The sequence below is a fragment of the Alexandromys fortis genome, unplaced genomic scaffold (assembly GCF_014885135.2).
Source record: "Alexandromys fortis isolate MF-2015 unplaced genomic scaffold, M_Fortis_MF-2015_v1.1 scaffold_61, whole genome shotgun sequence".
Classification (NCBI taxonomy): Eukaryota; Metazoa; Chordata; class Mammalia; order Rodentia; family Cricetidae; genus Alexandromys; species Alexandromys fortis.
In genome coordinates this window covers 10,316,713-10,332,618 of record NW_026067962.1, presented here as the reverse complement: position 1 = coordinate 10,332,618, position 15,906 = coordinate 10,316,713, and the positions used below count along the sequence as shown (strand labels likewise).

General features: G+C 39.8%; 1 protein-coding gene across 4 annotated transcripts in view; it reads left to right on the top strand.

The window, feature by feature from the left end:
* Ankrd12 (ankyrin repeat domain 12) overlaps positions 1 to 15,906 on the top strand; it is a 116,640-nt gene that overhangs the window by 6,863 nt on the left and 93,871 nt on the right. For all 4 annotated transcript variants that reach the window (XM_050153432.1, XM_050153429.1, XM_050153430.1 and 1 more), the window contains exon 2: positions 15,764 to 15,901. In XM_050153432.1, the coding sequence (XP_050009389.1) occupies positions 15,815 to 15,901 (87 nt within the window). In that variant the 5' untranslated portion in view covers positions 15,764 to 15,814. The remainder of the gene's footprint in view (positions 1 to 15,763; positions 15,902 to 15,906) is intronic.

The following is a 15,906-nucleotide window of genomic DNA, read 5'->3' as shown; positions in this document are numbered from 1 at the left end:
TATTTATTTATTTATTTATTTATTTATTTATTTATTTATTTATTTATGGTCTTTTGAGATAGGATCCTGCCATGTAGTCCAGGCTGATCTGGAACTCACTTTGTTGACAGATAACCCCTGAATTTGTGATCTGGATAACAGGATTGTACCACCAAAACTAGCTTCTACCTTCTAATGGAGAACAAAAACCATATGTGATTCTCTTTTCTGCCTAGAGTAGCTATATTGACTCAGGATAAAAGAAGGCCTTAAAAGTTACAGGGATTTGCTGTTAGCCTTGTTTACTAGTGAACTCCAGGCTAGCCTAGGCTACATAGTGAGACATAGTCTCCTTCCCCAAACAAACAAAAAAGTTACAGTGGTTTGAGTTTACGAAGTACATTTTACATCTGAGTTCTTTGATTTTCACAACTATTTGTGAGCCAGAAAGATTTGTCAGCTAACTTCATGGATCATGGATGGAATCTAGGTTAAAATTGCTGGGAGTCAGTTTAAACTGCTTTGAAATTCACTTGTGAATGAGAAATGTGAATAAACCTAAAAGAATAACAAAGAAAGACAAGTATTTTAAATAGCTGAGGTGATTGATCATCAGTAGGGATTATTTAATCTTCAGAAGTTATTCCCATCTTCCAGGACGTATAAAACACATCACAGATGAAATAATATGCTATTTAACATGCAGTTGAATAGGACAAAAAAATAGCTTTTTACTGAGTTTCTGTTTTTCTTCATGTTATGAAAGGTAAACAAGAGGTTGCTTGGTAGCATCTCGGCTTACTCATTCTGTCCTTTGTTGTGAAGAAGGAAACTCTGTGGTTCTTCATTCTCCTGGCGTCTGTGCTCTTGCTCTATAGATGGCTATTCAAAATAAATAATACTTATATGGGGATTTACATAAACTCACATTTGTGTTAAAATTATATTATCACTTTTATTCTAATATTTAAAAAAATACTTGTTTTTTATTTTCATGTGGTACCTGTGTGGTGGTCAGAGAACAGCGGATGGGACTCAGTTCCTGTAGATCTAGGCATGTAGCTCAGGTCCTCAGGCCTGACAAGTGCCTTACCCAGTGGTCTACCCCACTGGCCCTTCACTGTACTTCTTCTTCTTCTTCTTTTTTTTTTTTTTTTTAAATGTATACAATATTCTGTCTGCATGTATGTCTGCATGCCAGAAGAGGGCACCAGACCCCATTACAGATGGTTGTGAGCCACCATGTGGTTGCCAGGAATCAAACTCAGGACCTTCGGAAGAGCAGGCAGTGCTCTTAACCTCTGAGCCATCTCTCCAGCCCCCTTCACTGTACTTCTTAAGGCTTTACTCTGTGTTGTTGTAGAATGTATTTGTCTCTAGCTATATGAATTTGGATATTAGCTAATATATGGAAAATAGTATTTATATTTATGAATTAACCCTTCATATCCTTTAGACATTTTTTTTCTTTTTTCCTTATTCAGATTATTTTTAGGAGTTATAAGAATTAAGCAAATAATACTCTAACATGTATATTGCAGTTTTTATATTACTGAGTTAACTAGTGCTACTGTTAGATCAGAAAACTATGTACTAGGAAATATTTTAGTTGTTCTTTAACCCCTTCTTCTCCTGTCTTCTCCTGGTGAACATTATTAGATTTTCACGACTTTTATCTTAAAATTCTTTTCCTTTGGAATCATGGCTTTTACAGCCCTTTTAAAAGCCTCAGAAGAAACTTGGAATTGAATCATTTCACTTTTACTATCCCAGTTATGACTCCGGTAGTTGTTTCTGTTAGTTGCTGTATGATTTCATATAGAATGTTCTTACTATGTTGCAATTGTGACAGTATTCCTGTCCCTAAGTGAGCCACTAGACTGAACTCCTACCTATTGCTTTTATATATACTCATGTTGTCAGAAAGTAGAGTGGGTGGGGAGGGGGAAGGGGGGAGAATTGTGGTTGGAATGTAAAATGAATAAGAAATTAAAATAAGCCGGGCAGTGGTGGCACGCCTTTAATCCCAGCACTTGGGAGGCAGAGACAGGCAGATCTCTGTGAGTTCGAGGCCAGCCTGGTCTACAAGAGCTAGTTCCAGGACAGGCTCCAAAGCTACAGAGAAACCCTGTCTCGAAAAACTAAAAANTATTTTTATATTATTATTATTACTATTATTAATGAAGATAGGGTCTCATTGTGTAGTAGCCCTAGTTGACCTGGAACTTGCTGTGTAGATCGGACTAGAACTCACAGAGATCTACCTGCCTTTGTTTTCTGAGTGCTGTGATTATGGGAATGCCCAGTCATGCCTAACTTATTTTCTTTTATTTATTTGTTTATTTTTGTTTTTTCAAGACAGGGTTTCTCTATGAAACAGTCCTGGCTGTCCTAGAACTCTTTTTGTAGACCAGGCTGGCTTGAATTCACTGAAATCTGCCTGTCTCTGCCTCCCAAGTACTGGAATTAAAGGTGCGCACCACTACCGCCCCACCTTTATTTTTTTAATTATTTTATTTTATGTTTATTAGTGTTTTACCTGCTTGCATATCTGTGTACAAGTACCCACAGAGGTTAAAAGAAGGCATATGTGGCAGTCAGCAGGTTGTTAAGGGCAACAACTGATTGATTCAGCTATTTTTTCAGTTCATTCCATTCAAGGTAGCAAGTGAAGTCATGCTTGGCAAATAAACAGTATAAGCAGTTCTCTAAGTAAGTAAATCACTAAATAGATCAATAAACCAGCATCTAATAATAAGTTGTTTTTTTTTTTTTTACTTCATTCCTTCCTTCTACCTTCACAACTCCTCATGAATCTATCTTGAAGAAATGGGTTGGTACTCCTGACTTAGTATCTGTATCATGCTCCATTGGCTCTCAGTTGTCTCTCTCGCCTTAATCCTCTCTAACAACTTTGGCATTTTCTTGTACCATTCCTGACTGGTTGCATAAAAATAATATTTAAAGCCTTGCACATGCCGCCCCCCCTTTTGGTGGTAATCAAGTCTGATCAGTCCTCTGGTTTTGGAGGATTGTTGCTCTCTAGGTGATTCTAAAGAGTAACTGTTTTCCTGAACGACAGGTAAGTTTTTTTGATCTGAGTAGAGAGCTTGTGTTGAACTTGTTGATGGATGCGGTTGCAGTGGTATCTGTGGTCCTGGGCCCTATCAGAGTCGTTCCTAACAGGACTGATAAAAGAGTACAGGAGTTTTTGTATTTCTTGACTCTAAAGGATGTAAATGTTGTTGAACCTCACTTCCTGGGTGCACATCTATGTTGGGGCCCAAGAATACAAGTTTGCAGCTGTCTTCTGAGGCAGGTGAACTGTGCCCCATTAGCAACTATTGCTCTTTTAACTAGTCTGGTATAGTCCTTTTAATTTTTTTTAAAAATGAGACAGGGTCTCTCTGTGTAGCCCTGATTGTCCTGGAACTCTCTCTGTAGACCAGGATAGCATCAAACTTAGAGATCTGCCTGCTTCTGCCGAGTGCCAGGATTAAAAGTATGTGCCACCATTTTACAGCTTTAATTTTTGTACATTGGTTTTTCCTGTGACCTGAACACTAGGTGGCCCAGTTAAGCACACCCCTTTTGTGTTGGTTATTCAGTCTGCTCCAGTATAAATAACCCGGCTTGCAGGTAAACACATCCTGCAATCCTGACCTGGGTTAAGGAGCTTGTGGCTGGCATTTACTAAAGCCAGCATTTTGAGACATGGCTTTCTCACATGAATAACTTCTCTATGGCCAGTCTCCATATTATTCCTTTTTTCCTTTAAGACCCATTATAACCTTAACCACTTTGTCCCTCTGTGGGAGCTTCCTTTCAGGTCCCTTTTGTGGCAGAGTCCACACAACCAGTATTTAAGACTACTAGGTTCCCCCATAATTTTTTTTTTGGGGGGGGGGAGATGTCCTCTAGCAACTCATCCATACGCTGTCACTATCTGGGGCCATCCCCAAAGAGAATCATAATTTGTTTTCCAGTGTAGGCAGTTCCCACACAGCATGACGAACTTTGAGGGACATTCCATGGCTCGCTTGTTTCCAAGTATCCCCTGAAGGAGATAAGGCTAAACCCCTCTGTGGGGCAGTTAGTTATATTGGTGGGTGTCCAGGAATTGAAGTTGCCCTGGAATAGATTGCTCTTCAGATGAATTTGTATGCAGGGGTACTAACTCGAGTGTACTTGGGAGGACACCAGGAGGTAGAGTAGGAGCTGAGCCACTGTTCCCATTCTGAGGTAACTTTTGAGATGGTCAGTGTAGAGGCTGGTTGAGTCTGGGACTCTCATGGTTGACTCCTGGCTTGGGTCCACAGCAGCATTGGTGTAGGTGCTGTGTAACGTACAACTGCTGGTGACACCTGCAACTTTAAGAACTGAGGGAGTGGTGAGGATTGAGCAATTTTTCATGCATATCAGCCAAATCTTTCAAGAGCTGCTAGAGGCAGGTGTGTTCATACTCTCAGAAGTCCCCTGAGTCCCTTGGGAGCAGTGGAGGTGGACAGCCAGAAAGGGGAATGACTACATCCACCCTAAACACTACAAGTGGCAGAATTTCTGGCCAAGGGAGCCTGTGTCTTGGCAGTGCTTGGCCACTGCTATTTTAAAGGTTCGATTCATTTTCACAACTCGGCCTGATGATTGGGGGCAGTTTCCTGAGTGCAACATTCACGCTGATCTTCTGTGCAGGTAGGAAAAGGTTCCACCCACACTGAAAAGTGCACACCATAAACAACAAATCTCAGTACCTTTGCTGGGTTGACTGTCAGGAAAGTCCACTTCTAGATGCTCTTTTCTGTCAGTGTGGGAACCTTGGGTTCCTCCCTGGATTGTTCTGAGTACGCTGTAGACATGCTTTGCTGGCTTGTTGGGTCAGTGTTGGTAGCCTCAGAACCACCAAATACCTTTGGAACAATTCTTACAGGGCAGTTTTTCTAGATGGGTTGCTTCCTGAGCTTGTTGGACTAGGCTGGGAGCTGTCATCTCGGGAATTAATCTTCTTATCTGAGGTAATTGGCCGGTCCTGATTTTTAGTAGCTCTTTGATCAGTTGTTCTTTTCCTTTCTTTTGGCTTCTGTGAATGAACTCTGGTAGCACCTGAGTGTAAACATACCTTTTAGGATGGGGGTAATGGAGGGGTCTGTGGGGTCACCTTCACAGAGGGAAGTCTGGTCTGCCAGTTGGTTTCTCCAACTCACTTGACCTTGACTCTTATGTCACTGTGATGGTGTGCCACAGTCACAGCCGTGGGCCCACACAGCTTCTTGGAGCCGGAAGATTTTTGTCTCTGTTTTTAATTTCTTTGACCTCTGAGGTAAGTAGTCCCTTTCTTGATGTATTGCTGCTTTGAGTCTCTTGATGTGAGGAGCTGTTCCCCCTGTTGTTGGCTTCAGCTTCCATCAGTGAAAGATTCCATGTCTGAATTGGAAAGTGTCTTGTCCTTTAAGTCCAGCAGTGAGGAGAAAAATCACTTAAAAATTTTCTGCAGTCATGGAGGGGCTTTTCCTCCTAACAGAGTTAACATCTTCTTGGATGAGGGGAGGGCCTGGGAAATCCCTTAGTGCTAGGTCAGATACCATTGGACAGATGAGATCAGGTGGTCTTGAGCTTTTGGCACTATGTGGTGGTGCTGGCAGTTGGAGCCAGTAGGGAGGCAGCATCATGGGTTTCCTTCTGGGGAAGATAATGGGGGTGTTTTCTTGGTGTTTTCAGACTTAACAGTCTTTATGGAACTGTGTAAGTCTCATATCAGGATTGTGCAGACCCTGTGACCAGAAAAGTTCCCTAACGAGGAGTTGGGGGATTTTGTATGTACCTAACCCAGTGTGGTGGAGAGGACCAACTTCTCATTCAAGCAGGTACTTGCCTAGCTGGCAACCTCACAGGGACTTAAGAGATCTTACCTTAGGGCCACATGTCATGCTTAGTTACCTCCTATTACAGGGATCAAGTGCCCATTCAGGTGAAAAGACTTCAGAGGAACCACAGGTTGGATCCTATCAGATCCCATAGGTCTGGGGCCATGGGACCGTTGCAGGCATTCACACATTCATTTTAAATTCCTAGTCTATTTCTGTGGAGACCAGTACCAATGCGTCAGTATCTCTTTGAGGTTCTTCCTTGGAGACCTGTGCCATGTCAGTATCCCATCCAGGCCATGGATGCAATCTCCTGTGGGATGATTTAAGCCTATCGTTATGGTTCTTTCTTTCTAGCAGTCTTTACCTGGTATGGACATCAGCTTAGTCCAGCTGATGGTAGACTAGGAGGCCCAAATCCCTGGGCCTCCTGGTCCCTTGGCACTGAGTGCACAAACTTCCAAGTTCCAGAGACCTTCGATGGACTGAGACCAGAAAGTGGTAGTCTTTCTCAAACAACTATGATAATGGTGAGGACATCTCACTTGGGTCTCCAGAAATGTTTTGGGATTTTTCTAGAATAAGCACTCCAACACCACTGAGAGGGGAGAGAGGTGTCATTGTGGTCTGAGACCTTTCAAGAACCTTTCATTGGTTTTGGAATATATAGACAGAAGTTTCTGTCCCACCTGATCCTGCAGCCACTCGGTTCCAAAGAAACACACAGAGGCTTACATTAATTATAAGCAATTTGGACTATTAGCTCAGGCTTATTATCAACTAGCTATTACAACTTAAATTAACCCATAATTCTTGTCTGTGTTTAGCTAGTAGCTTGGTGCCTTTTCTCTGCAGCGTTGTTACTTTGCTTCCTCTGCTTCTGACTGGTGACTGACTGCCTTTCCTTTCCCCATGATTCTCTTAATCTGGTTGCCCCACCTATACTTCCTGCCTGGCTACTGGCCAGTCAGTATTTTATTAAACTAATACGAGTGACAAATCTTTAAGGTAATACTAAGCATTAGCCCACAGCAGGAGTGCTTAATCCAGAAAGATATCTGCACTACCACTGTACCCATCACCAAACAGCAGCTACTTTACCTACTGAACCATCTCCCCAGCCCCAACTTTTTAGGCTGCAGAAAAGCTTTGTTTTCTTGGAAAGGTAACTTACAGAACGGGGGGATATAACATTCCTATACATATGTTTCATGTAATTTGCTTGTACTTACCCCCTTTGTTCTCCCTTTCTCCTACCCTAAATGTTCCACTTCTTCTTTCATGCCTATCATATTTTTAAAATATAGATTCCACATATGAAAGAAAGCATGCAGGATTTGCCTCTGAGTCTGGGTTATTTTCCTTAACATGATGATACCTAGTTCCGTTTATTTACCTATGACTGACATAATTTCAGTCTTTAATGACTGAATAAGATTATTATATATAGTTATATAATCAATAAAACAATTATATTTGCTATGTTTTCTTTATCAGTTGATTCCATAATATGACTTGTGAATGGAGGTATCTCCGTTGTATGCTGGTCTAGATTATTTCAGGTTTATACCTACGAGTTGTGGTAGGTCGTTTTATAGCCCTAGCTGGCCTGGAGTTCACTATGTACAACAGACTAGCATTGAATTGGAAATGATTTTTTTTCTACCCCTGTCTTCTGAAGGTTGGGATTACATGTGTTACCTGTATACCTGTGGTAGCTCTAAGTTGTATTTTTAACTGGCCCTAAGGATGACCTTAAATGTCTGATCCTCCTATATCTACCTGCTATATACTGGGATTATAGGCATGTGCTGCTTTGCTCGGTTCCTTCAGTTCTGGGGACTGGACACCAGACTTCATAAATATTAGGCCGGTACTCTACCAGCTTTGCTGTAGTCTCCAATCTTTCTTTTAGATCTTTTGGTACTGATTTCCATAGTATCTGTGCTTACATTTCTACCAGTAATACATAAAGATTCTTCTCTACTTTTTCTAAAAAGACTTTATACTGCAGTCTGTTTGATTTATATGCCTTCTCCCATTATCTGTCATTTTTAAAGTATACTTGTTATCAAAGCTAAAGAATACACTTGGTTTTTTTTTACGATTTTATTTTATTTGTTGTTATTATGTGTGTGCCTGATGTATGCGTGTTTGTATGTCTGCATGTATGTAGATATACATGCCACAGTATAATATCTAGGCCAGAAGACAGCTTTATTGAGTCATTTCGCTCCTTCTATCTTTACATAGGCCCTAGGGTTCTAACTTAAGTACCAGGTTTTTCAAGGCCAAGTCCTTTACCCATTGACCTATCTTGCTGGCACAAGTGTGTGTTTATTTTCAAAGAATTGAGTTAAAGTGGCATTAAGTTTTATTTAGGAATAAACTATGAGCAGTATTTAAAATGTCACAAGGATTATTCATAAGTAGTATGGTATGTGAAAAGTATGGCCTGTAATAATATGCTTTGGTGGAGGATGGGAGAGAGGGTAAATGAATAGGCCTGAAAAGACAGTTCAGTGGTTAGGAGGAGCACTTGCTCCTGCAGAGGACCTGGGTTCAGTTCCCAGCTCTCACATAACTGCTAACAACAATGTAACTCCAATCCTACAGGCTCTGATAACCTCTTCTGGTCTCTGCACAAGACTGCTGCACAGATATACCTGCAGGCAAGACAGTCACACACCTAAAAATAAATACTCTTAGAGTTGGGCATGGTGTTGCATACCTTTTTGAAACATTCAGAAGGCCAAGGCTGGCAGATCCCTGCGAGTTCAAGTCTAGTCTGATCTACATAGCAAGTTCTAGATCAGCTAAGTCTACACAGTAAGATCCTGCCCCAAATAAGTAAATAAATAAAGTATATTTTTTTAAAAAAATTGAAATCTCTTTAAGTAATTTAAATGATATACAAATAGCATAATGAATGAAAGATTAATATTTTAAATTCAGTTAAAGCTGTATCTACACATCCTAGATGTATTCTTACTGCCATTTCTGCATGTATTTCCTCAACAGTTTGTTTTTTTCTCCTAGCTCTCTGTGAGTCTCTCTTTTTTTTTTTTTTTTTAAAAAGTATATCCCAAGTGTGATTTCTGTAATGAAGCCCTGACCTTTTCCCTTTTGATTCTGTTGCACATTGTATGTAGCACGGAAGAGTATCTGCCTAGGAAATTGTTAAGTTTGCAAACATGACTGAGAAGTTTATTTAAAAAAAAAACCTTTTTTCGTTTATTTGTTTATTATGTCAGCCAGTTAGTTTCACTATGTATCCCTGCATAGGTAGCCTGTACTTGGTATGTAGACAGACTGACTTTAAACTCAAGAGATCTACCTGCTTCTGTCTTCAGAGTGCTGGGATTTACTTTGAATTTTACTGCAAGTTTTACTTCTATTCTGCTTTGTTTGCAGAACAGATTTGATAAACTTAGGTTGAAAGTCTAACAAACAATCATTTTAAGCATGCTAGTCTGGTAGCATTATGTAGCAGGGGTCTGTGAGGCAGTAGAGAATTGCTAACACATTCGGATTGATTTTTCTCTTTGTTACTCTGTGTTAGTGGTATTTTACCTTCAGGAGCTTACTAGTTTGTAAATGGAGAAAGGGTGTTGTAAAGTTGTTTTTAGAATTTGCAGGGTTTCACCTGACTTTTTGGAGTCTCTAAGCTTTTCCCACTGTCAGTGGAGGTTACTGTAGTTGATACTAGATACTTTGAGCATTGGTAATTTTTCTTTAGCTTCCTTTGCCAAGAATGGAGGAGAAGGTACCATTCATTTTCTCTTGAGCTGTTGCAGCTCTCTACTGGCTTGTGGAGGTTGCAAAGATTTTTAGAACTCTTTAGGGCAAAAGAAGCTTGGTCACCTCCATTCATTTTAGCAAGTCATGCCAACCCTCTTGATTGCAAACTAGTAATTTTTTTCTTTTGAGACAGTTTCTCTGTGTAACACTGGCCAATCTTGAACTCATTTCGTAGACAAGGCTGGCCTAAAACTCTCAGAGATCCACCTGCCTCTGCCCAAATGCGGGGACTAAAAGTATCTGACTACAAGTATCCACCACCACACCTGACCCCTGACATTTCTAGGAGATGCACTCTGGCAGCAAACTTCCTGTTCCTTTGGGTATTACAGTTTTTCCCCTTCTTCTACAGTGATCTCTGATCCTTAGGTGCAGGAATTGGGACTAGGCATCACATATATCTTGTTCTACATTTGGATTGATTGTGGTTTTCTAGTGTTTTTAGCCTGTTTCAAACAGATGTTTCTTTGATAAGGCATGAGAACTTCATTTGTGTGTATCTGAAAGGGTAAATATTTAGAATGTAGTTAATTGGTTAGATAACGACTTATGACTACATTTGCTCCGGGTAGTTGGCTAAGGTTTTGTTTTTTTTTTTATATTTATTTATTTATTTATTATATTATGTGAATAGCATTCCTTCCACGTGTGCCTGTAAGCCAGAAGGGGGCGCCAGGTCTCATTATAAATGGCTGCAAGCCACCATGTGGTTGCTGGGAATTGAACTCAGGACCTCTGGAAGAGCAGTCAGTGCTCTTAACCTCTGAGCCATCTCTCCAGCCCGGCTAAGGTTTTAAGTACCGGGCATGGCTTCCTTCTTGTTGAGGAGACTTAAGTCCAATTAGAAAACTATTGGTTTCTGCCAAGGTATGCATGTCACCTTTGCACCTGTATAGTTACTACATCGTGCTGGTACTTGTGGTCTGTAGGCATCATTTTGGGGTAGGAATAGTAGTTTGCTCTCTCCCTTGACATAGCATCTTCTGGTGATGTAGCAGTGTCGTCTATCTATTGATTTCATTGGTTAATTAATAAACTGCTTGGCCTGATAGGTCAGAACATAGGTGGGTGGAGTAGGCAGAACAGAATGCTGGGAGAAAGAAACAGAGGCAGACGCCATGGAGCCAGCCACCAGGTCAGACATGCTGAATCTTTCCCGGTAAGCCACCACCTCATGGTGCTACACAGATTATTAGAAATGGGTTAATCAGGATGTGAGAGTTAGCCAATAAGAGGCTAGAACTAACGGGACAGGCAGTGTTTAAATGAATACAGTTTGTGTGTTGTTATTTCGGGTCATAAGCTAGCCAGACGGCTGGGAGCTGGGTGGCAGGAAGCTGCTCGCCTCATCACTACAGAGTGGTGCCCAACATGATGGACTAAATCCACTTAAAAACCTGAGAGGGCTTAAAAAGGCGAGAGAGAGAGAGAGAGAGAGAGAGAGAGAGAGAGAGAGAGAGAGAGAGATATTAACACAGCTTTTTGCTGTTTGTTGGCAGTGTGCCACAGAGAAATTTCCCTGACTCAGCAGCCATAGCAGGAAAAAAGCTGTGTTAAACTGGTTAATTCTAACTACTGGTCAACCATGCCCATCACTTGGCGCCCAATTTGGGACTCTTAATCCCAGGGTCGTGGTTCGAGCCCCACATTGGGCGCCAAGTGATGGGCATGGTCGAAGGGTAGTTAGAATTAACCAGACCAGCTCAAAAACAATGAATATAATTTAATAATTGGAAACGGAGAAACTCACACGACCGGGGTTTAGCGAGCACCACGTGCAACCGAGAGAGGCAAAACAAGGGGAGGGCACCTGGATTCCCAGGTCCTTCTTCCCTGGCCCCAGGTGGCCAAACCCTAGCCAAATGTGATTGGCTGCGCTTCCCCCATTATTCTGGTACCATGAGAAGTAGTCCTCAGGGACAAGGCTTTCAGATCAGATCCAGCTTAGGTCTTCTGCGTCCTGTGTCCAAAGTGTGTGATACGTTCAGCAAAAGGAACTTCGCTCTGAAGAACAGTAGGAGTAGCCTATAATGTTTTTGGAATCCCTTATATAACCATGACCAACAATTCAAATGTTTGTTTATGTTGTTCTCTACAGACACATAATGCAAATGGTCTTTTTGTAGTCACAGTCCAATTAAAAGATTAAAGCTGGCTTTGGAGTTGGAGTGTGGCTCTCCTCTAAATCCAAGCATGCTTCTTAAAGTGAAATGCAAAACCTCTGTCTCATGTCAGAAGAGCCACATGATATGGGGCATCGATCACTATATGTACTATGTGGTGTGTATCTATGTGTGTTTTTTTTTAAATATTTATTTATTTATTTATTTATTTATTTATTTATTTATTTATTATGTATACAATATTCTGTCTGTGCGTGTGCCTGTAAGCCAGAAGGGGGCGCCAGGTCNTTTATTATGTATACAATATTCTGTCTGTGTGTATGCCTACAGGCCAGAAGAGGGCACCAGACCCCATTACAGATGGTTGTGAGCCACCATGTGGTTGCTGGGAATTGAACTCAGGACCTTTGGAAGAGCAGGCAATGCTCTTAACCACTGAGCCATCTCTCCAGCCCTCTATGTGTGTTTATGTGTACTCAAGTGCTTGTTGAGGCCAGAGGTGTCCTGAAGCTGGAGTTGCAGGAAGGTTTGAGCCACTCAACATGGTGCTAGGAACTGACTTTAAGTCCTCCATCAGAACAGTGTGTGCTCTTAACCTCTGACTCACTTGACATCCCTGATTATTTATTACTGCTCCATTCTCACTGCTTGTTACAGGTCTCTTTAAAATTACCTTATCTTGGTTTTATTTTAGTAAGTCACGTATTTAGATATTCTCTATTTCTTTTAGAATTTTCATTTTTGTAGAATATACATTTCTAATATATGTCATAAAGATTTTTAAATTTCTTAGTATGTATTATAATGGCTTCCTCTTTAATCTTACTAAATTGAATCTTTATTTAAAATGATATATTTCTTTTTATTTTATGTCCTGGAATGCACTGTATAGACCAGGCTGGCCTCAGACTTACAGAGATTCACCTGCTTTTGTCTGCTGGATAAGATTAAAGGCATGTACCATCATGGTTGGCACTTTCTGGTTTTTTTTCTCTTCTTTTTTCTTACTTTGTTTTTTCAAGACAGGGTTTCTCTGTGTAGCCCTGGCTGTCCTGTAACACTCTAAGTAGACCAGAGTGGCCTTGAACTCACAGAGGTCCACCTGCCTCTGCCTTCCAAGTGCTGGGATTAAAGGTGTGTGCCACCTTGCCCAGCTTCAGCATGCTTTATTAATGTAGGTCCGTACAGATAAAAACTTTCCCCTTAGGATTACTTTTTTTTTTGTATCTCATCATTTTTGATATGTTGTGTTTTTATTTACATTCAGTTTTAGAAATTTAAAAAATTCTTTTTGATTATTTTCAGTCACCCATTCATCATTTAATATTATTCAGTCTCCATGTGTTTGTATATGTTCTATTGTCTATCTTGCTATTAGGACAATTTTATTTTGTTGTGACCAGATGTAATAAACAGAATTATTTCACTTTTCTTATATTTCTTAAGACATTCTTGGTGTTTTAATATGTGATCTTTATTTAGAGAAAGTTTTGAGGGCTGTAAAGAGGAATATGTATTATGCAATGTTTGGATGAATTAATTTAATGACTCATGGTGGAGGTCAGAAGACGTGACTTGTGGCAATCACTTACTTCCTAACTCCAAACTCAGGTTATCAGGCCAAGGGTGAAATATTCTGTTCATGTCTGTTAAATCCATTTGGTTTACGATGTAATTTTTTTTTTACGATGTAATTTTATCCAAATGTTTCTTTTGTTCATTTTTTGCTGGGATGATCTGTTAATTGTTTCAAGTCATGCATTGAAGTCAGCTATTGTAACTGTGCTGGGTTAGTTTGACCTTACCTCTTGTAGTAATTGATTTATGAATTGAGTACACTTGTGTTTGATGCTTAGATTTGTAATGTTTGTGTCCTGGTCTATAGAGGGAGATTTCCAGGACAGCCAGGACTAAAAAGGGAAGCACTGTCTTGAAAAACAAAAGCAAAAATAACAGCAACAAAGCCTCATGACACTCTTTTAGGTCATTAATAACTTACCTTGATTCATTCACAAAGGAGATAATGTTTTGTCCTCAGTCTCACTAGGCTGATGTTTGTTACGAAGCAGCTTAGTTCTAATTTGAATTGAATTTTTATATTTTTCTGTGACTTGTGATTCTAGCTCCCTAAGCATTACTCATGGCCAGCACTGAGGAAAGTATTTAGTTTTAAAATGCTTCTGTTTATATGTTAATAGTCTGAGCAGTTGAATGCACCAAGACTCACTCTCCTCTTTATGTGTAATGCTGAAACACCCATGGAAAGTTTATTTCCTCTGTAAAAGGAAAGATTTGAACTCTGATGATTTTTGTAGGTGACTTTTTTGTTGTTGTTTTGGTGTGATGTGGTTGAGTTGACTGTGACTACAACTTACACCCCCAACCAGTTGTTAATTGACATTTTAAAAAATGTCAATGTCTGTGTGTGTGCACGCGCGGATACATGCGTACATACCATAGTATGCATGTAGAGGCCAGAGGGCAGTTTATGGAAGTAGCTCTATCTATGAGTTCCAGGCTTTGAGTTCAGGTTATCAGGCTTAAATAATTGTCAGGCCATCTAACTAGTCCAATTGACAGTGTTTCTTTTCTTTTCTTTTTCTTTTTCTTTTTTTTTTTTTTTTTTGAAACAGGATTTCTTTGTGTTACAGTCCTGACCGTCCTTTGTCACTTTGTAGACCAGGCTGGCCTCCAACTCACTGAGATCTTCCTGTCTCTGCCTCCCAAGTACTGGGATTAAAGGCATGTGCCACCACCACCCAGCAGTATTTTTTGTTTAAATACTCTGTTTTAATTATATAGTTTTTAATTATTTAATTTCTGTTTTTATAGTTTTTATGATGGTTACTCTAGTGATTGTGATTTACATTGGGCCAGGAACTAACTATATTTTATTAGGTTCTATGCACATCCATTTTACTGTGGTTTTTGTTAGTTCAGTTCATTTAAGTTATTTTTTTTTTTTATCCTTTCCTCCTTTTAAAAACCAAATGAAGTTTCAAACACCAGCAGGACAATTTGGAGTGTATAGCCAACTCTACTAATACTACCAAAGTGTCTGAAGTTTAGTAGTTCACATAGGCACCAAAATGGCAGGTCACTTAAAACATGTGATACTCACTGGAAACTTATTGCGTGAAGGAGTTGAAAGTAAGCTTGTCAGTCATTGTATTTCTTAATGCCCTTCTTGACCAGGAACCTTAATCTAGTCTACTACTATGCAGTAAAGTTTTTCCATGAGAATATAAATGTATACCTATACTGTATAATATAAAGCTACTGTACTTTTTGTTTACTTTTTATTCATTTAAATAGCTACATGTGGCTCTTAGATCATCAGAGAACAGGTTTAGATTCTTTAGCTTTCTCTTTTATATGTGAAACTTTCTTAGAATTTTTGGTGCATCTTTCAACTCCCAAGTTTGTCATAAGTGTAAGCTTCTGAGAGGGTCCTCGCTGGTCACAGCAGGAGAGAGAAGGTTGGAAGAAAATGGTGTATAAAATGACGTTGGAGCCCAGCACAAGCCAATGAGCAAATAGCTTGCTAAAGTTACAAGGCAGCTGAGTGTTCAGTGAAGGGAAGAAACTATTCCACAGATTTTATGCAGGTAGAGTTTAATGTAGGAAGTTAGGTATACATTACTGATGACACCTACCATGGTTTGCTTGAGTCTGAAGAGAAGCCTGTTTGAAGCTCCTGCATCCACATCATGTTGGAATGAGAAACTTTTGCCACTGCTTTCCACTGCTGCTGCTGAAGGTGGTAGTTCAGAGATGATGCAATTTAGGTCATTCTCCTTCCAGCCTTTGGCAAGCCAAAGAGACTTAAACAAGGGAACTTTATTAAAAACACAAATTGATAAATGAAAATGTAGAATATCTTTTTTTTGAAAAAATATAGAAACTGAGAAAACTAAATTGTATTAACTGTGACACAAACATTGAGTATATTGTATTGTATTCATATAAAAATAATGCTTGTATATCTGTTCTTTGCAGATCCAGGATGAGAAGACTGATAGAAGAAGCAGCTAGCTGAACAGCTATAAAATGCCCAAATCTGGGTTCACAAAACCAGTTCAGAGTGAAAATTCTGACAGTGACAGCAATATGGTAGAGAGACCATATGGAAGAAAGGTACC